The 22,498-nt window shown below is 44.6% G+C and overlaps 1 protein-coding gene across 1 annotated transcript in view; it reads right to left on the reverse strand.

The window, feature by feature from the left end:
- Positions 1-20,994, reverse strand: part of Fam186a (family with sequence similarity 186 member A) — a 66,742-nt gene extending 45,748 nt beyond the window's left edge. Inside the window, exon 1 of the mRNA XM_087899284.1 lies at positions 20,650-20,994. Coding sequence (XP_087755410.1) covers positions 20,650-20,841 — 192 coding nt within the window. The 5' untranslated portion in view covers positions 20,842-20,994. The remainder of the gene's footprint in view (positions 1-20,649) is intronic.
- Between the last annotated feature and the right edge of the window lie 1,504 nt (positions 20,995-22,498).

The following is a 22,498-nucleotide window of genomic DNA, read 5'->3' on the forward strand; positions in this document are numbered from 1 at the left end:
TTGGATGCTTACCTTATATAAATTTAACTCAAGATAGATTAACAACTTAAATGTAACGAATATATATAAAGCTACAAAACAATTAGAAGAAAATATAGTGGAAGACTTTGGGATACCCTAGCACTACTGCACCCCCCTCCCTGGGAACCAGGACCCGGGTAACCAATCACGTGTGCACTGGAGTACACGTGTGTACTTCCCATCCTCATTGCAGTCTTTCTCCTATAGACCCAGGCCCTGGAACTGGGGTGAGACGACCTACAGGTGTTCCGGCTTGTAATCGCCATAGCATTGATCAATTAGAGTTAGCTGACCCTTGAATGAACTAGTCAAAATGGTTGACAAATGATTTCTGGACTTTCCCTTTGATTCTGTACCACCCCCTCCCTGATTCTGTGATTTTTTCCCTTTAAAAAAGCCTGTAATAGACAAAGTCGGAGTCCTTCTCCTCTCGAGGCTGAGGGACCTCTGCCGTGGCAGAATTCCTCTTGCTATTGCATCACCCGTGCTGAGAGTGTCTCTTGGGGCCACCTCCTCCTTGGTGGGGCTTTAGGACCTAACAATAGAGAAAAACATTTTTTTCTGGTCTTCAAGACAGGGTTTCTCTGTGTAGCCCTGGCTGTTTTGGAACTCACTCTGTAGACCAGGCTGGCCTTGAACTCACAGAGATCCACCTGCCTCTGCTGGGATTAAAGGCATGTGCCACCACCGCCTGGCTGTCCTCTGTTTCTTGAGAGCTGGATTTATAGGTGTGTGCCACCACCATGTGATCCAGCAATTCTGCCATGAATAGAACATGGGAAACATCTGACATGCTACTGATTATTAACTGCTTACTAACCAGGCATAGGGGCACAATACTTTAATCCCAGTACTTGAGAGGCAGAGACAGAAAGATATTTTTGAGTTTGACACTAGCCTGCTGGTCTACAGAGTGAGATCCAGAACAACCAAGATCCAGAAAGGCCCCATCTCAAAACTAACTAGACAGACAGACAGTGAGATGGTTTGAAAGAAAATGGCCCCCAAAAGGAGAGGCGTTATTAGGAGGTGTGACCTTGTTGAGGAAGTGTGTTACTGTAGGGATGGGCTTTGAGGTCTCTTGCTCAGGCTTCCTTCAGTGCGACCTTGAGCCAATTCTTGTTACCTGCAAGATGTAGAGCTCTCCAGGTACTGGATGCAGTACCTTGTCTGCCTGCATGCCACCATACTCCCTGCCATGATGACAATGGACTGAATCTCTGAAACTGTAAGTGAGCCACCCCAACTAAATGTTTTCTTTATAAGAGTTGCCATGGTCATGGTGTCTCTTCACAGCAATAAAAACCTTAAGATAGATAGACAGGTAGGTAGGTCAGTAAGCAGGCAGGACGGCTGATAGACAGACAGACAGGCAGATGGCAGACAGACAGATACTCTCTATGACTGGAAAGAGTAAAGTCAAAGAGAAGACTTATGTGAAACAGGATGAACCCAGAGATGCACATAGTAGTTCATCAATACCAAATGGCAGTTCTGTGCCCGTTTCCTACAGAAGATACTGTTAAAGGTTGCTGGGCCTTGTGTTTCAGAGCTTCCCCTTCTCAATGCCCAGGACAACTACTATGGAATTTATTTTCTACAGTTTCAGCCCTGGAATAAACTGAAAAAAATTACCTTTACCTACTTTGTCCCCATTACCCAACGGGGAAACTGAAAATTTCACTTTACCTGAAAATATTCCGTGTAATTCCCTAGGATTGGAATACAGCTTGGCAGAGTGCTTACCTGGCATTGACATGAAGCTCTGAGTTCCATCCCCAGCAACACATAAAACCAAGTGTGGTGATACACTCCTGTAATCTCAGCACTTGGGAGATAATAGGAAGGATTAGAAGTTTGAGATCATCTGTGGCTACAAAGTGAGTTAGAGGCCAGCCTGGGCTACATGAGGTCAGTGTGGGTTAACATGAGAACCTATCTCAAAACACCGGGGGAGAGGTATTCATTAATTATTTTGGACATGATTTAATATGACATAGGAGCCCTTCTAAGGAGGATGTGGCAGGTTTCTGTAGACACACAGTGTGCAGTGAGGATGAAGCTCAGGGAGACGTGAAGACTGTGTGTTGAGGCCAATAGACACCTAAGGAGTTAAGACACCACCAGGTGGTGGTGGCACACACCTTTAATCCCAGCACTTGGGAGGTAGAGGCAGGTGGATCTCTCTGAGTTCGAGGCCAGCCTGGTCTACAAAGTGAGTTCCAGGACAGGCTCCAAAGTTACACAGAGAAACACTGTCTCAAAAAAAAAAAAAATGTGCCTAGGAGCTTCCTGAGGGACAGAAGCCTGGCCACATGTCACAGATTTCAGAACTGTGGCAGGAGTTTCTGTTAAATACTCACAGGAGATACAAACAGGAAAACATACAACCCCCCACAAGGCCAATCGTATAGTTTTATCTGTGTTTGCTCATTCTCTAAACAGATACCAATTGATTTGCAATGAGGCTACATTCTGATAGACCAATTTTAAGTTGACAATATTAAGTCTTGTCAGCACACAGGAAGAAAAACTGACTCTCAAAACTTGCTCTTTCTCTCTCCTCTCACTCACTCACTCTCTCCATCTCTTGCTCTCTCTCACACTAATAACAATAACAACAGATAATTTTAAAAGAGAAACGTTGTAGGCCAGTGTGGTGGCGTGAATAAGAGTGCCCCCCATAGGTTCATATATTCGAATGCTTAGTCACCAGGGAGTGGCACTGCTGGAAAGGATTAGAAGGATGAAGGGGTATGGCTTTGTTGAAGGAAGTATGTCCCTGGGGAGTAGGGTTTGAGGTTTCAAAAAGCCCATGCCAAGACCAGAGTCCTCTCTCCTCCTCCTCTCTCTCTCTCTCTCTCTCTCTCTCTCTCTCTCTCTCTCTCTGCCTGCAGACTAGGATGCAGCTCTCAGCTCCTGCTCCAGTCCATGCATGGACCATGCTCACTGCCATGATGCTCCGGCCTCTGAAACTGTAAGCAAGCCTCCAATTAAAGCTTTCTTTCATGAACTTGGTCATAATGTCTCTTAACAGCAAAGGAACAGAGACTAAGACACGGGTGTGGTAGTGCAGGCCTTTAATCTGAGCATTCGGAAGGGCAGGCTGGCAGATCTCTGAGTTGTGTCCCAGCCTGCTCAGTCCATATAGTAAAAAAATCAAGAGAAGAAGTTCACATGCGCAGATCTCATCCAGACAATGTGAAACATGAAGACAGTATCCTTCCCCAGCCCAAAGTCACCAGTCCTATAGAAATGTCCTCCAATGAGAATGACCCAGAAGAACCCCAGGAAACAGAACTTAATATTTATTTATTTATGTATACAATATTCTGTCTCTGTGTATGCCTGAAGGCCAGAAGAGGGATCCAGACCCCATTACAGATGGTTGTGAGCCACTATGTGGTTGCTGGGAATTGAACTCAGGACCTTTGGAAAAGCAGGCAATGCTCTTAACCGCTGAGCCATCTCTCCAGCCCGGAAACAGAACTTAAAAGAACAAACATAACCTTTATCAAAGAATTCAAGTTTTGAGAAGAAACAAACAGTTACTGACCTTAAGGAAAACGGATTAAATGCCTAAGTGATGCCCAAGAAAACACAAACATGAGAAAGACTAAAATAATGAAGATAATTCAGAATTTGAAAACCAAATTCAATAAAGAGATAGAAATATTAGACAGCTCAAGATGAAATGATAACCCATGCCAAAACAGTCAAGGGAAAGCCTTACAAGTAGGGTAAATAAGCAGAAGATAGAATCTCAGGCCTGGAAGATAGAGTTGAGGAATGCCACCAAACAAGCAAAGATTATGAAAAAAATTAAAAAATAAAACCGCAGAAAAGGAACATGCAGTAAATGTGGGACATCATGATAAGACCAAATCCTCAAAGAATAGAAATAGATGAAGGAGAAGAATCCAGGTCAATGGGATAGACCAGATCTTTGACAAGATCAAAGAAGAGAATTTCCCCCAAACTAAAGAAAGACATACTGATATAACAAACACACAGAGCTTTAATGCCAGTACTCAGGAGGCAGAGGCAGGTGAATCTCTGTGAGTTTGAGGCCACCCTGGTCTACAAGAGCTAATTCCAGGACAGCTAGGACTGTCACATAGGGAAACTCTGTCTCAAAAAACAAGAAAGAAAGAAAGAAAGGAAGGAAGAAAGGAAGGAAGGAAGGAAGGAAGAAAGGAAGAAAGGAAGAAAGGAAGAAAGAAAGGAAGAAATAAAGAAGAAATACACAGAGCACCAAATACACAAGATCAGAAAAGAAACTCCACATAGCATATCATAGTGAAAACACTAAGAATACGAACAAAAAGACAACATTGAGGATTGCTAGAGGAAAAAACCACAAGTCACAAAGAAAGGAAAACCCATCAGGGTAACAGCTGATTTCTCAGTGTAAAAACTGAAAGCTACGTGAGCCCAGAGCAACGCACTCCAAGATCTAAAGAGTCACAACTGCCAACCTAGTCTATAGTACCCAGTGAGACATTCTGCAACAGTTGAAGGAGAAACAAGAAATAGAAATGAGCCGGGCAGTGGTGATGCACACCTTTAATCCCAACACTTGGGATGCAGAGGAGGCAGAGGAAAGCGGTTCTCAGTGAGTTAGAGGCCAGTCTGATCTACAAAGCGAGTTCAAGCCAGAGCTGTAACACAAAGAAACCCTATCTCAAAATAAATAAATAAATAAATATTAAAAAAATAAAAACAAATAGAAATGGCTAAAAATAATTTCCCCCAAAAGTTCCTCGCTCCTAGTACTTCAGGAATTGCAAAACAAACCAACTTTGAGTGAGCTGGAGAGATGGTTCAGTGGTTAAGAGGAACGTGTGCGGGGATCCAAGACCATTTCCCAACCCACGTGACAACTCCAACTGCAACTTCAGTTCCAGGGAATACAACTGTAGGTGCCCACAGAAGGAGGTCAGAGAATTCAGGTCTATTCCTGCTCCTTCAAGGTTATTGACAACGGGTTTGACTTGGTGTGGCTCCTAACAAAGACTTCTTAACCTAGGGTGTGGTTACTTGGTGTTTTGGGTATTAAGATGGTAATCACTTTCTTTGTTCATTACACAAAGATTTTTTTTTTAAAAAAAAAAGCCTTTTGCTTTCTTCCCCTTTTAGGAATTGGAATGTTTAAGGATCATAAGAAATAAACAAGAGCCCGGCGGTGGTGGTGGCGGCGGTGGCGGTGGGGTGGCGGTGCACACCTTTAATCCCAGCACTTGGGAGGCAGAGGCAGGCGGATCTTTGTGAGTTCAAGACCAGCCTGGTCTACAAGAGCTAGTTCCAGGACAGGTTCCAAAGATACAAAGAAACCCTGTCTTGAAAAAACCTAAAGAAAGAAAGGAAGAAAGGAAGGAAGGAAGGAAGGGAGGGAGGGAGAGAGGGAGGGAGGGAGGGAGGGAGGAAGGAAGAAAGGGAGAGAGAGAGAGAGAGAGAGAGAGATTCAGTACTCACTGAGTTGCCCTCCCAGTACTATCCTGTGTATTTCTTTTGTATCTATCTATTCTGTCTAACATTTCTAATCCACATGCCCCTACCCTAGAACATACAAACCTGTCGAGGCTGGACCCCGACAGATGCTCCTCAATCATCATGTAGGGCTCACAGCAGATGTCACCCCAACATGTGGCTATGACATCCAATGCTCTCTCTGGCTGCTGTGGATACTACATGCACATGGTATACAACATACATGCTGGCAAAGCACCCATGTACAAAAAAATAAAATTAAAAAAAATGTCTTAAAATCTCAAAACAACTATGAGATTTCTTCTTACCACAGTCAGAATGACAAAGATCAACAAAACAACTGACAAATGCTGGAGAGAATGTGGGGGGAGGGGACACTCATTTATGGTTGGTCAGATTTCCAACTGGTTCATCCACTCTGGAAATCAGTGTGAAATTTTCTCAGAAAGCTAAAAATAAATAGCCATATGAGTGCGCTATACAACTCCCTGGCATGTGCCCAAAGGACTCAAAATCTTACTCCACAGACATTTGCTCAGCCATGTGCCTACAGCAGCTAAGAAACAGAAACAACCTAAATAAAATGAAATAATGAAAACAGGGTACATATACACTATGGAAGGTTATTTAGCTGTAAAGAAAATGAAATCATGAACTTTGTAAGTAAATGGATGGAACTAGAAAAGATTATATTGAACAAGGTGTTCCAGTTCTGCAAAGACAAACATTGCATGCTTTCTCTTATATATGGCTCCTAGCTATAAATCTTCAGATAGGAGTCTATAACTGCAGAAGCCAGGAAAGTGAGAAGGGACCCTGATTATGAGAAAAAGCGAAAGAGACGAGACAGACTAGTGAAAGACCCAGATAAATTCAGACCCCGCTAGCAGAAAGAGTAGAGCCAAAAAAATCTAGCAGGAAGAGAAGAACCAAAAATCTAGGTTAGCTGGTTCAGTTACTCTGTTCCAGGAACTATCTGATCATAAAGTTAGATTATAATCTTGAGAATAATCTTGAAACAGGGAGTTATCCCCTTGTGATTATCACTGGTATTTTCAGAATTTTCCAATGATCACTGGTATTTTCAGAATTTTCCAATGACGCCCTCCCTACCTGCTTTGGGTTATTGAGTTATGGTTTCTTTCCTTAAATACCTCTTCTCCCAGCTACTTGGGGTCGAACTCCTCTACCTCTGCGTGGGAAATGAATTTCAGCCCCAGTGTGCTGGTTCCTGTCCTGTCAATAAACCCCGTGTGATTGCAGCAAAGACGGTCTCTCGTAAGGTCCTGTGGGGTCCTGTTATCCCAAGACTTGAGTGAGAGTCTCCCCACTCCGGGAGTCTTTCACTAGCAGGGAACAAGTACGAGAGATTTGAAGGGAGAAATGGGAAGGAGTGGGGAGGGAAGTTAACACAGAAGGAATAGGAGGGAGAAGACAATAACAGCAGGGATGTCTGAAAAAGTCATAAGGATTCATATTACTGTCCATCTAAAATTACATATGATACATGTAGGTCCCACCCATTAAAGACCCCCAAACTTCCCAAATTATTGCCCCATTCCCACCCATTAAAGACCCCAAACTCCCCAAATTTTTATAATAAACAAAAGGGTGGAATGTTATGATTTCAGCCACAATATGGCTGACACTTCTGGGTTCCAGGGCAACGCATGTGTGGACAAGCCCTCAGGCGTGACCCATGGTTGCATCCTCTACATATAAAGCAATCGCGTGAGCCCTTGTTCACATGCGTGAGTTTCATCATCTGTGTATGACGTAGCCACTTCATTCCCTTGTGTGCATGCGCCAGGCAGCCTTTAAATGCCTGACGCGCCATCTTCAGCTCTCTCTCTGCACACTGACCTCACCAGTCCTGTACACCCCCCTCCAAAAAACTCCTAAGCGGGTTTGTTGTGTCTTCCTTGTTTCTTTCTCACTCGTGCCAGGTAATTTCACCCACAGATAAGTGTAGCTCCCTCTCACCAAAGAAACTTCTCTGCAACAGATGTAGACCATTAAGGAAAGTCACAACTGATCAAAATACAGAGAACAAGTGATTGTGTGGTTCCCCGGGTGACCCACGGACAACACAGCTCCTGCACCAAAGGCTCGGGAAACACCCCAGAAGAGAGAGCAGGAAGCTTGTAGGATCCAGAGAAACAGGACATCTGCTGTGAGATTGTGTCTCCTAGAAGTGTCAGGGAAAATACAACCAGGAAGTGTAATAACACACTGCCTGAACAAGGCCTGGACAAGAACAACACCAATAATTGTGCTCATGTGCAAGGGGGGATATCTCACAGGACCCCAACTCTAGACAAAGACTCTAAATCTAAGGGATTTTGAGAGTGAGAAAAATAGTTTTCCTCAGGGAAGAGACCCTCCAGTTGGTTATCAAATATCAAATGGCCAGTCCTGAAAATATATACATACAAGTAACAATATACAGACTGTACAGGTTGTATCTATACATTTAGGGATACACACACACACACACACACACACACACACACATTAAATAACAAAGAAGAGGCCAGAGGCCATGAATTAGAGAGAGAATAAGAAAGGAGGGGCTGAAAGGGAGGAAAGGAAAAGGAGAAAATAATGTAGTGTGTGTGTGTGTGTATTTCTTTTGTTTGTTTTTGAGACAGGGTCTCTCTGTGTAGTCCTGGTTGTACTGGAACTCTCTTTGTAAGACCGCTGGCTTTGAACTCATAGAGATCTGCCTGCCTCTGCCTTATGAGTGCTGGGATTAAAGGTGGGTGCCACTATACCCAACTATCTAATTATATTTTAAGTAAAAAAATTTTTAAAGCTAAAAGATTTAGAAGAAATGGGAAAATTCTTCAACACATATGACTTGCTAAAACTAAAGTCACAAATAGATTTTTAAAAAGAAACATCATAAACAGAACTATAACAAGCAATGAGTTTTGTTTTTTTTTTTGAGACAGGATCTCATGTAGCTCTGTATGGCCTGGAACTCTCTCTATAGACCAGGCCACATAGAGCTCACAGACATCTACCTGCCTCTGCTTCTCAAGTGCTGGGAGTAAAGGCTTGTGCCACCATATACATACAGCCACTGAAGTAGTAATTTTCAAATCTCTCCACAAAGAAAAGCCTTGAAGTGAACACATTTGCAGCCGAATCGCCTAGTCTTTTAAGGAAGACCCAACACCAATGCTTGGGGGTGATTTCATAAAGTGAAAAGGGAAAGAGAAGCCAGGCATTGGTGGCGCATGTCTTTAATCCCAACACTTGTGAGTTCGAGGTCAGCCTGGTCTACAGAATGAGTTCCAGGACAACCAGGGCTGTTACACAGAGAACCCTGTACTGAAAAACAAACAAACAAAGGGAAAGGATCTTTCATCCTACAAACCAGAACCATGCCGGACCCCATGGATAAGGACACAGCAAAAGGGAGAACCGTAAATATAAAGTTTCTTAACAAAATACCTGCAAACTGAATTCAAGAATATATCAGGAAAATCACACACCATCAGTGTGTCAGTTTCAGCCTAAGAATGCTTGCTCTTTGTTGCTTGGTTCAACAAATATGAATCAAGAGGTGTAACACACCATATACAACTCCAGGGACAGAAATCACAGGGCCGTGTCTGTAGAAACAAAACAAAACAAAAACAAACAAAACAGCAACAAGAAACCTGGCATTTGACAAAGTTCAAACTGCCTTCGTGATGGAGGTCCTGAAGAAACTGGGAATGGAAGGAATGTACCTTGATACAATAACATATATCTAAGAAACCTGTAGCCAACATTATACTAAATGGAGAAAAAATGAGGAAAGCATTTCCTGTAAAATCTAAGCGTCAAAGTGCTGACTGTATATGCTCTGGTCAACATACTGCATACATTCTTAGCTAGGGCAATTAGCCAAGAGAAAGAGAAGGGGGCCGTGGTGGTTTGAATGAGAATGGCCCCCATAGGCTCATATATTTGAACGCTGGTTGCTACTTGGTTTTGGGGGGTTAAGAAGTGTGACCTTGTTGGAGCAGGTGTATTACTGGGAATGGGCTTAGAGGGTTCAAAAGCCCATGCCAGGCCCAGTCTTACTTCTCCACAATTGCTGCCTCAACATATGTTCTCAGCGGCTGCTCCACCACTGTGTCTGCATTATTGCCACCATGTTCTCAGCTTGATGGTCATGGATTCACCTTCTGAAACTGCAAACAAGCCCCCCAACTAAATGTTTCCTTTTATAGGCTGCTTTGGTCTTGGTGTCTCTTCACAGCAGCGAAAAAGCAGCAAGGTTAGGATACAAATAGGAAAGGGAGAATTCCTACTATCCCTAGTCAAAGAGGCCATGATACTGAAGGACTATACAGGCTCCACTGAATCTTTTAGCAAAGTTGCAGAATACAAATTAGCATACAAAATACAAAACTCAATAGCTTTTCTATATACCAGTGTTGTGGAATATTATTTTAAGATGTGTTACATTTATTTATGATGCAGAACATTTGTTTAATGATGCAAAGATGTGTTGCATTCTTTTATGTTGCATTTGATTAACTCTTTAAAGCTGTGTTCCTTTGTGCCTGTCTAAAACACCTGATTGATCTAATAAAGAGCTGAACAGCCAATAGCAAGGAAGGAGAAAGGACAGGCAGGACTGGCAGGCAGAGAGAATGAATATGAGAAGTCTGGGGAGTGGAGAAGAGTGAGAAAAGGAGGAGCCAACCACACGAAAATAGAAGTAAATGGATCTCTGTGAGTCTGACAGCAACCTGGTTTACAGCGTGAGTTCTAGAAAAAAACCAAACAATAAATAAATTCTTTTGTTTGTTTTTTATTTATTGATTGATTGGGATTTGTTGTTGTTGTTGTTGTTGTTGTTGTTGTTGTTTTTTGAGACAGGGTTTCTCTGTGTAGCTTTGGAACCTGTTCTAGCACTCCCTCTGCTGGCCTCAAACTCACAGAGATCCGCCTACCTCTGTCCCTTGACTGCAATTGGTACCTGTTTGCAAAGGAAAAATGAGTCTTCTCCAATGGGGTCTCTCTGAGTATATTAAGCACACTTCAAAGTAGACCCCACGGAGTAGATGACCAACACAAAATTAACTCAATGGTATTTTTTGTAAACTTTTTATCTCATATAGATTTTGGAGGGCATTTTTTTGCCTTATTGGTTTTGTGCTTGTATATTTTGATTTCTAATTTTGTACTTTTGTGGTTATTTTTTATGAGGTTCTTAGGTTTTCTGGTGTGTGTGTGTGTGTATTTTATTTATTTATTGTTTTTTTGAAACAGAATTGTTAGCCCAGGCTGGTCTCAAACTCACAGAGATCTCCCTGCCTTTGCCTCACAGGTGCTGGGATAAAAAGCACGCACCACCGACCAGTTTAACACTTTCTTTTATACATTGCCTTGGTCATAGTAGTTTATCACAGCATTAAAAAAAAATAATAACTAAGAAGTAGTTGGTACCAGGAATGGGGTGTTACTGTAACAGGCCAGACCATGCTGGCTTTCGGAGGAATGTGGAAGACTTTGGGACTTCAGCTTAGGAAACTATTTGAATATGATAAGCAGGATTTAATGGAATATCCAAGTAGGAGCTGGGACAAAAGTACTGAGAGGGATGTGGATTATGGAGGACCAACGCAAGAGCTTCCGATCGGAATATTAGTAACTGGGCTAGAGGCCAGTCTTGTGATATTTTGGCAAAGAATGTGGCTGCCTTCTGCCTTTGTCCCAAGAATCTGCCTCAGTTTAAATTAAAAAATCATGGACTAATTTCTCTGGGTGAGGAGATTTCAAAGCAGACTAATATTCAAACCCAGGACAAACAGATCAAGTGCCTATTAGCGTATCAAGGCAGACTCTGGCCACCAGGTTCTCCCAGCATTCCTCTGTCCCTACTGGTTACAGGACCCTCCTGGTCAAAGCCCTACCCTACCCTGACCTCTCCAATCCGTGGGCAGGGCTGTCCTTCCCATATACTCCTATGTATTCTAGCTATTTTGCCTTTTGCCTTTTTGGTCTCTTGTTCCAAGCTGCCCCTCCTGTTTGCTTCTTCTTCTCTTGCCCTCCCTCTCCTCACAAGGCTCAGTCTGGCCATGTTCACTCTGGACTCTACTTTATGTAATCCCAACCTTGGCCTCCATCTTTGGAGGCCTCTCCCCTGCGCCCCTTGAACCTTGACCCTTCCCCGGGAAATGTCAAGACCACTCCCACAAGCTACTTAAACTGCTCCCCAGAAAATAAACATGGTTTTCCCTCTTCCTCTCCAGTAGTCGGTGGTCGCTCTGGTGGCTTCCCATTTCCTAACATCTTAGAGAGCCCACCAAGGGGTTGTTTTTTTCTGCGGGCCCACGGCCACATGCTGGAAACGTCTTTACCCCCCTGCTATCCACCAGGTTAAAACCGGCTTCCGGCCTAGATTGACTTCGTCTTGATGAGTCCCTTTTCTTGTCTATGCTACTAGGGTTTGGGGGGACCCATTCGTGTTTACTTTTGTCGATTTTCGGGCTTTTGTTGAAGACGTGGTCCACGCCAAAAGCCTGACCCATGTGGTGAAAGCTGAGACTTTAACTGAAGTGAATTTTGTTTGTCCAGGACACCTGACATTCAATTTTCACAGCCCCGTTTTGGCCCAAGAGTTATTTCAGTGGACAAATTGTAATAGACTTAAGCTACATAATTGGACATAGACTTTTAAAATGGACGTTTGCAATTTGAAGCCAGATGTGTTATCACCCCTGGGATGACTCTTACAAAAGCTTTATAAATTGGGACTGTATCATACAATCTGTCCCAAGTGGCTAATTTCTCTATGCACTGAGATTTGGCCTCAATATGACCTTGACAATGGGACGCGAAAGCCACCAGAGCGAAGCCTTGAGTTTACCGTCCTCTGAGGCCTAGAAAATTTTTGTCACTGTGGGGACAAATGGACAGAACTCTCATGTGTCCATGATTTTTGGGCACTGCCCTCCCGCCCCTCCCTCAGTGTCTTGCAGCACCAGTTTTGGTCGCTAGGATCATGGCACCTCCAGATTTCCGGTCATCTGGGAATTGGGATCCGGATAGTTCAGCCTTGACCATGCAACCAGAGGCACTGGCCCCTCCCCTACTCCATCAAACCCTCATTACCCAACCTTCTCCTGTGGAGTGTAGGACCTTCACCCCTTTTTCTCAAAGGGGCGAGAAGAAATTTCCTAGCAGAATGTTTTCCCAGGAAGATAGTGGCCTTCCCCCTCCTATTCCCCCTGAGATCCCCAGCACAAGGTAACTTAGCCCAGACAACCACCTGGTGATAACAAAACAAAACAAAACAAAACAAAGAAAATAAAAAAAACAAGGAGGGGGCTGGAGAGATGGTTAAGAGCACTGGCTGCTCTTCCAGAGGTCCTGAGTTCAATTCCCAGCAACCGCATGGTGGCTCACAACCATCTATGATAAGATCTAGTGCCCTCTTCTGGTGTGCAGGCATACATGCTGGTAGAATGTTGTGCACTAAATAAATAAATAAATAACAACAACAACAAAAAAAAAAAAAAAACAAGGAGAAAGCTGACTTAGCAGGATGGGAGGGAGCAAAAGTCCTTGCACCTATGCCAAAGCAGCTTCAAAAAGCCTCTTTGTAGTTATGTCTTTAAAAGCTCTACCTTGCTTTTGGAGGGTTTTGAAGGCAGGGGTTCCAAACATGTTTGTATTATACTGATTAAACCTTGCTTATTACAGTTTGGGCCTCTCTGGTGGTCTCTCTCTGGGTACAACGTGGAACAACATTCTCCATATTCCTCTCCGTACCCACTCTCACCTCCTTCCCTCCCTAGCCAAAGCTGAAGTTCAAGGTCAACTTTCCCCTTACCCACCTTCCTCCCCTCCCCCACACCGCAGCACTGGGTTAACCTTTCCCAATCCCCCCCCTCCCCGTCTCCTTCCATACCAGATCCCACCATAGCCCTGCCCTTCTCTGCCCTCTCCGGGAAGTAGCAGGAGCTGATGGCATTGTTAAAGTCCATGTTCCCTTTTCTCTTTCAGATCTTTCTCAAACAGAAAAGCGGCTGGGTTCCTTTTCTGCTAATCCTCCTGCTTGTATTAAAGTTTCCTGTCTGATCCAAGCCTACAATCTAACCTGGCATGATTACTATGTCATCCAAGCTTCTACTCTCACTCCTGAGGTGCTAAGTAGAATTCAGGCAGCAGCTAGACAATATGCAGACCAGACTCATCTGGTAGACAGTGCAGTCCCTGTGACTGTGTCAGCCACAGAACCACATTGGGACTACCAACCTGGCCAAAGCGGCCGACAGAGGCGGGACACCATGGTTCATTACCTCCTTCAGGGTATGGAAATGGTCTCAGAAAAAATAGTTAATTTTGACAAACTTCAAGAGATCACACAGCTAGCTGACAAAAACACAGCGATTTTTTAAATCAATTACAAGAGACCATGGTCCAGTATACCAGGCTGGACCCAGCCTCCCCAGCGGGAGCCACAGTCCTGGCTACCCATTTCATTTCTCAGCCTGCACCAGATATTAGAAAAAAGTTTAAACTGGAAAATGGTGGCGCACGCCTTTAAACCCAGCACTCGGGAGGCAGAGGCAGGCGGATCTCTGTGAGTTAGTGGCCAGCCTGAGTCTTCCCGACAGAGAAGGCTGTAACAGGTAGCAATGCTGCAGGCCCAAGCCTTAGCAGCTGCCCTAAGGCCACTGGAAAGGACACAAGGGAAGCCAACCACGAGGTTCCATCCCGGCGGAGCTCAGTCTAAGTCAACCTTGCCAGCAGTCTGCTTCAAATGTAGTCTAAATGACCATTTGGCATGATATTGCCCCGGGCCTCCCACGAGGCCATGCCCTATCTGCCAGCAACCTGGACACTGGAAATCACAATGCCACTGTGCGGGCTTGTCCTCTATGCCATGCCGCGGAGGCCCAGCCTCACCAACATCAGCAAGTGAGACTGTGCCAGCCCTCGAACCTCTCAAACTTGCAGAGGATTGACACAGCCCAGACTTGGGGACTCCCATAGCCATCTCCGAGCCTAGGGTAATGCTACAGGTAGCAGGTAAGTCCATTGCTTTTCTTTTGGACATGGGAGCTACCTACTCTGGTTTAATATCTCACTCAGGCCTTATGTTCCCCTCACCAATTTTAGTCATGGGAGTAGACAGGATCCATTCCTCCCCACTTAAAACTTTGCCACTGCCCTGCATTCTTGCAGGGCAATTTTTCTCTCATTCCTTCCTAGTGGTACCCGCTTGCCCTGCATCTCTACTGGGTTGAGATATTCTCAGTCGCTTCGGGGCCACACTCGCTTGCCTCCCCCACTCTCCTGAGTCACACTTTCTTCTCACTTTAATAGCCTCACAGGTTCCTACCCCAGACTGTCCTGTCCCTACTCTCCCTGATCCAGTAGATCCCCAAGTACAGGACACTTCCTGTGATTGCTACTCACCACCAGCCAGTCCCAGTTCACCTTAAAGACCCTCCATCCTTCCCTTCCAGATCTGTTTCCTATTCCTGAAACCCACAGTGGAGGCCTTAAGCCTATCATCACTGTCTCCTATCTCAAGGACTTTTGATTCCTATTGATTCACCCCGCAACACTCCAATTCTTCCTTTGTGTAAGTTCTCTGGTGTTTACTGCTTGGTTCAAGACCTCCGCCTCATAAATGAGGCAGTCATTCCAGCTCACCCTCTGGTTAGCAACCCACACAATCTCCTGTCTAACGTCCCTCCTACCACCTCCTACTTTGATATGGGATTCCTCTCTGTATGCTGTGAATACCATTGGTTAATAAAGGACTGCTTTGGATCTATAGTGGGGCAGAACTTAGATAGGTGGGAAAAACTAAACTGAATGCAGGGAGAAGGGAGGCGGAGTCAGGGAGAAGCCATGTAGCCCCGCTGGAGATAGACGCCCGAACTTCTCCAGGTAGGCAACAGCCTTGTGGCAATACACTGAACACTGGAAATGAGTTAAATTAATATGCAAGAACTAGTCAATAAAAAGAGTTAATGGGCCAAGCACTGATTTAATTAATACAGTTTCTGTATGATTATTTCAGTTCTGGGCAGCCGGGCTGAACAAGCAGCCTCCTCTCTCAACGCTCCTCTACTGTTCTGGACCTAAAAGATGCCTTCTTTACTGTCCCTTTACACCCTGACTCATACTTCCTCTTTGCCTTCACCTGGGAAGACCCTGACTCCTGGTCCCCCAGACAGCTTCCATGGACTGTTCTCCCTCAGGGTTTTCGGTACAGCCCTCATTTCTTTGGCCAAGCTCTGGCTCGAGACGGCTCAAACTCTGACGCAGGTTCTAGCATGCTCCTCCATATGATGACCACCTGCTTCTCTGCAGTCCTACACTGTCTCTGTCCCAACAGGCCACCTCTGCGCACGTCCCTCCTACCACCTCCTACTTTACTGTTCTGGACGTAAAAGATGCCTTCTTTACTGTCCTAAACTTCCTCGGATCCCTGGACTATCAAGTCTGACCAACTAAGGCTCAGATGTGCTCTCCTACAGTGGTGTTCAACTTAGCCCAGAGTCTAAAACCATCGCCTTTGACAGGGTCCAGGCCCTGTGGTACTTAAAGTCCCCAACCACAAGGGCTCAAATCCTCTCATTTTTGGGCCTGTTAGGGTTCTTTCGCCATTGGAGCCCTAACTTTGCCATTACAGCCAAGCCTCTGCACCAGGCAGTCAAAGAGACCCCCACGGGGCCTCTCAGTCACCCAGCCATCATCCACCACCACTTCTCTCTACGGCGGGATGACCTTCTAACAGCCCTTGCTCTTGCTCTTCCAGATCACATGAAGCCTTACCATCTCTATACAGAGGAGCAGTCAGGAGTAGCCACAAGAGTTCTAACAACAGGTTGGGCCTTCGAATCAGGCTGTTGCCTTTTTATCCAAACAGCTGGACCTCACTGTCTGTGCACGGCAACCATGCCATCTCCTGGAAATTCCACATCCCCTACCATCCACAATCCTCGGGAAAGGCGAAGAGGGCCAATGGACTCATCAAACAATAGGTAATACAGCTCTCCATTGAACTCAGGTTATCTTGGCCCTCCCTTCTCCCCATTGCCCTTACTCACCTCAGGGCCACCCCATGTTCCCCTACTGGTCCGAGCCCTTTCGAGCTCCTTTATGGCAGGCCCTTTCTCCTTAACCATCACCTCCCAGTCCAAACTCCTCCACTGGTGGGGTATCTCCCCTATCTCTCCCTTCTGAGGTCCCTTCTCTGTTCACACACTGACAGTTGTCTACCTGCCCCCACACAGTTGACCCTAATGCCCCTAAACCTGCCCCACTCTCCCCAGGGGACAGAGTACTCCTCAAACAGCCAACTCCTAGATCTCTTAAACCTTGATGGACTGGACCTCACAGGGTAATCCTCACCACCCCCTTGGCTGCCAAGCTTCTGGGACACCCCTGCTGGTACCATCTCTCCAGGCTCAAGCAGGCTCCTACTCAGGACACTTGACACCTGCCTTCTTACCTACCTCAACAAACCGATGTCTGGTGTCTTGGGTATGACTGTACACAGGATGCCTCTCCAGCCACACCTCTCGCTGAGAGCAAACCCACCAACACCCAGCTCTCCCCTCCCCAATGTTGCCCCATGCCCGCAGGAAGTAGCCAGACTGGAGTCGACATTCCTTTCTCCAAAGAGAGCTTAAATGTTGGTCATAAATATCAACTCAGCTTCCTGTCACCCCTTATACAGTCTGGATGGTAATCTCAGGTTCAGCCTCCATCTTTTGAGGCCCCTCCTCTAGGCCCCTTGAACCTTGACCCCTCCCAGGAAAGGTCAAGACCACTCCCACAGGCTATTTAAACTGTTCCCCAGAAAATAAACATATGATTTTCCCTCTTCCTCCCTGGTGGTCACATTGGTGGCTTTCCGTTTTTCCTTGAGGCCTCATGGGAATGCAGGTGTCTAATTAAACCTGGATATCTTTTAATTTGGTCTGATTTGGCTTGATTGAGATTATTTTGCGTTGGCAGAGTTACTTGGTTAGGAAAATATTCCTAACACCTTATAGCTATAATAAAAAGCAGTCATGTTCTCTTATTCATTTCTTTTTTCATTCAGTTATTAGTAATCACTTACATGGTTCTACAAAGGAAAAAAATAAGTAGGGCAAAAATACAACATATACAGTTTGAAGCAAAAAAGTGCACCAAGAAATGTAATGTTGGAACTAAGGCTTATGCTCAGAGATGAGGAAATTAAAGAAAAGCCTGCTCTGAAAAAGAACAAAGGAAGTGTGCCCTTAGGGCAAGACCCCATCCAGCTAAACTTCTAAAGGTCTGAGGCATTTTCTACTCCTAAAAAGCAACAACAAAGAAAAGCTTGTGTCAATGTGATTCAGGGGCCAGGCTCCATCGCAAGCAGGCAACAGAATTCGACCACAGGGTTCTGATTTTAGAGTCATGAAGGATACATGCGTACAGGGGTCATGGAGCCTTCCTCCATGGTGAAGGAGAGCCATCGAAGCCAGGCACGTGGAAGAGGAATGAGTCCCTTCAAGGAGGCCCTGGGATGCCTTTGTGTGAAGCTCATAAAGTGAAGACTGGATTGCACTGGAGACCCCACAATGCTGGAGATGCCTGAACTGTGGGATATCCTGCCAAGGGGAGCCGCAGACAGGAGTGGCACCAGCTCAAGAGGACAGGAAGTGTGTTGACGTGGTGCAATCAGCAAAGTTGGAAGGGTGGAGCCATCTGAGGCCTCCGACATCGGAAAAGGAACTACAGGATTTGGGGTTTGCTCTTTCAGCTTTCAGTCTTACATATGCACTTTGGTCCTATATTTCTTCTCTCTGTTCCCATTCCTCTTTTAGAACGACAATTTATGTTGTCTGCCATTGTGTACTGTAAATATGTACTTTGCTTTTTTGTTTTGATTTTACAGAGCATTACAGATTAAAAGATTGCCTTGAATCTCTGAAGAGACTTTGGAACTTTGGACTTTTAAACAGTGTTAAGACTGTAAAACAGTATGGGGACCTTTGAAGTTGGACTACATGAATTTTCTGTTATGATATGACCACATGCCTGTGGAACCAAGGAGTGGAATGGAGTAGTGTGAATGAGAATGGCCCGTAGGCTTATATATTTGAATACTTTTTGTGAGCTTTGAGACTTCAAAAGCCCACACCATTCCCAGTTAGCTCTCTCTCTGCCTCCAACTTGCAGATCAAGATACAAGCTTTTATGGGGCTGGAGAGATGACTCAGAGGTTAAGAGCACTGGCTGCCCTTCCAGAGGTCCTGAGTTCAATTCCCAGCAACCACATGGTGGCTCACAACCACCTGTAATGAGGTCTGGTGCCCTCTTCTGGCCTGCAGGCAAACATGGAGGCAGAATGTTGTATACATAATAAATAAATAAATCTTTAAAAAAAAAAAAGATACAAGCTTTCAGTTGCTTCTGCCACCGCGTCTTTGGTCTGCCATAATGGACTCTCGCCCCCTGAAGCTGTAAGCCTCACATTGAACACTTTCTTTTATATATTGCCTTGGTCATGGTGTTTTGTCCAGCAATAGAAAAAAATAGAAAAGTAACTAAGGCAACTGATAAAGCTGGGTTTTTTGTTTGTTTGTTTGTTTGTTTGAGACTGGGTTTCTCTGTAGCTTTGGAGACTATCCTGGAACTAGCTGTTGTAGACCAGGCTGACCCCAAACTCACAGAGTGCTGGGATTAAAGGCGTGCGCCACTGCCTAGCTTGCGTCTGTAGAAATTTTGAGTTATGTTTTACTACATCATTTTTTAAAATTTATTTATTCTGTATACAGTGTTTTGCCTGCATGTATACTTACAGGCCAGAAGGAGGAACCAGATTTCACTATGGATGCTTGTAAGCCACCGTGTGGTTGGTAGGAATTGAACTCGGGACCTCTGGAAGAGCAGCCAGTGCTCTTAATCTCTGAGCCATTGCTCCAGCCCCAATAAAGCTGTTAAAAGCAAACTGGTGTTGCAGTTGTGAGAAACCAGGCTAGGAAGCTGTGTGGAATGTTGGAAGCACCAGCATCTCCAGCATCTCTCTCTGTCCCACTCACGCTGGCCAAGGCTCTTCACTACATGTGTGTGGAGGCCAGAGTGCAGCTGGAGAGTTGGTTCCCTCCTGAGGTGTAGCTTCTGGGGATGACTTTAGGCGGTGAGGTATGGCAGAAAGAGCCCTAAACAGCTGAGCCATCTCCAGATTACCCAGCTTTTGATTTTTTTTTTTGACAAGTCTTGTTTTTTTTCTTTTTCTTTAATTTTTTTGTTTTGGTTTGGTTTTGTTTTTGGTTTTTCGAGACAGGGTTACTCTGTGTAACAGTCCTAGGTATCCTAGAACTCATGCTGTAGACCAGGCTGGCCTTGAACTCACAGAGCTCCACCTGTCTTTGCCTCCTGAGTGCTTGGATTAAAGGCGTGCACCACCACAGCCAGTGTAATTTTTTTTAAATGTGAATTGGTGTTGTGCCATGGGTGTCAGGTTTCCTGGAACTGGAGTTACAGATGGTTGTGAGCTGCCATGTGGGCGCTGGGAATTGAACCCAGATTCTCTGGAAGGGCAGTCGGTGTTCCTAACCACTGAGCCATCTCTCCACCCCTAGGCAAGTTTTGTTAATGTTCAGCTCAACCTGGCCTCATACTTGAACTCAGGTGCCTCCTGACTTCATCATTTGCCTGAGTGCTGGAATTGCAGATGTGCCGCCATATTGATTGATTTACTTCTTAAATGCCTTGACTAATTCTATCTTGAACAGATTGATACAGAATTGGAGCTTGCTATCCACAGTCTGGTTTTTTTGTTGTTTTTTTTTTTAAGTGTCAGGCTGGAGAGATGGCTTAGCGGTTGAGAGCATTGCCTGCTCTTCCAGAGGTCCTGAGTTCAATTTCCAGCAACCACATGGTGGCTCACAACCATCTGTAGTGGGGTTTGGTGTCCTCTTCTGGCCTGCAGGCATACACACAGACAGAATATTGTATACATAATAAATAATAAATAAATATTTTTTTAAAAAGTGTCATTTGAAGTCAACGTTAACTAAAAGTCAGTCAGCTCTCTTGGATGTAAAGTGTTTTCTTTTCAAACAAAAAATTCACCTGGTCATACAAGATTCTAAACATCTGTGGTCTATAAGTCAATTGATTACTTACCTCTTTGGCCCGAAGGAGCTGCGCTTGCTCAATCTTTCTGATGACTGCTTTTACTGATAATGGGATTTCGAGATTAGAACCCCCTGAGTTATCAAAACCGCCTTCGGACTTTCCTTTCATGATGGAAAGATCCTTGGATTCGTTGTCTGAATCAGATTCACTGTTGATATTACTTTGCCTTTTCGCGAACATTTTGAAAATCTGGGCAATTTATTTGTGTTTCTTCTATTTCTCACAGAATATAGGCAAATGCTAATTAAAAGTGTCCACTGAGAAGCTGCAAGACTACTTCAAGAGGTTGTGGCTCACCCTACTTGGACCAACTTGAGGCCTTCTAATGTTCAAGTCTTGATGATGCTATTAATAGGCCCATTGTGACATTATCATTGGCTAGAACATTGTAGAATGCTTCCTCTGTGTAAAGAACTAGACATTCTGTGGGCTGTGACAGTGGAAGGGAGAGGTGAATGAAAGACCAGATAGCAGGAACACTAGAGGACTGGAAGACATAGTCCTGCACTGTGAGCGTAGATGCTAAGTGTTAGAACCCAAGCTCCTGTGTTCCCAATGTAACTGTTGGTTCCTCTTTTCCTGGGGCCCTGCTACAACAGGTTTAAGTTAAGACTGTAATGGAATGGCTACGAGTTCCTCATCTGGCCCTTAACTTTTCCAGCATTTGATAACTTGGAAGGTATTTGAAAGAGTACCACAGTTTCCCTTACAATTGATTTTTGTTTTTGCTTTTTACAAAGAACCCGACTAAGGCTTTGGGGTTTCATAGTTGACTCACAAAATCGAAGGGACCATTAGAGGCTGCTTCTACCCGAGGAGAGGGTGCCCTTTTGGGCAGCTCTGACTCAGGGGAGATGCTGGGATTACAGGTGTGCATGACCATGCTTGGCCAGAGAACTCTAAATAAAGGAAAAAGCATTAGAAATAAAGTTGGGTTCCCCTTTGTTCTTCCCAGATGTCTGTCCCCTCCTCTATCCTACTTCAGAGGTAACTAATCATGAATGTGCTATACCCGTGTATAGTCTATCCTTATATAGTTTTATTGTGTTTATGCATTCATAAACTTTGTAGTATCATTTGATAGGTACTATATATTTTTTAAAATTATAGATGTATAATTTAAGCTCTCTCTAAAATTTCCTATGTTGGAAACATTGCAAAATTATTGCTCTGGTTTTATTTTGTTTTTTTGTTTTTGTTTTTGACAACAGGCTTTCTCTATAGCTTTGGAGCTGTCCTGAACCCTGGCCTTAAACTCACAAAGATCCGCCTACCTCTGCCTCCAGACTTCTGGGTTTAAAGGTGGCATGCACCACCGCCAAGCTCCTTGTAAATTTTGGAGAGAATGCAGTTTAGGTGTTTTAGCTCTTAGGGAAGAGAAGCCTGAATCGCAGTGTAATCCCTCCATCCAGTATTGATGATCAAACACACTGCCTCTGCACGCCACACAGGCTACCACTGAGCTGTATACCCAGCTCCACCCTCTTCCATCCCTCCATCCAGTATTGATGATCCAAGCAGTGCCACACAGGCTACCGCGCCCCCCCTTTTATTTTCATTTTTATTTTAGACAGTTCTTGCTAAATTACCCAAATTGAGCTTGAATTAACTCTGTAGCCCAGGCTGGACTTGAATTTAATTTCTTTTTCATTTTTTTAGTTTTTGAGACAGGGTTTCTCTGGATAGTCCCGACTGTCCTGGAAGTCACTCTGTAGACCAGGTTGGCCTCAGAGATCCACTTGCCTCTGCTTCCTGAGTGCTGGGTTTAAAGGTGAGCGCCACTACTGCCCGGCAGATATTACATTGGTGGATTGATCAAGTGTGTACGTGTTTGTGT

The sequence above is a fragment of the Myodes glareolus genome, chromosome 19 (assembly GCF_982192425.1).
Source record: "Myodes glareolus chromosome 19, mMyoGla1.1, whole genome shotgun sequence".
In the NCBI taxonomy this organism is placed as follows: domain Eukaryota; kingdom Metazoa; phylum Chordata; class Mammalia; order Rodentia; family Cricetidae; genus Myodes; species Myodes glareolus.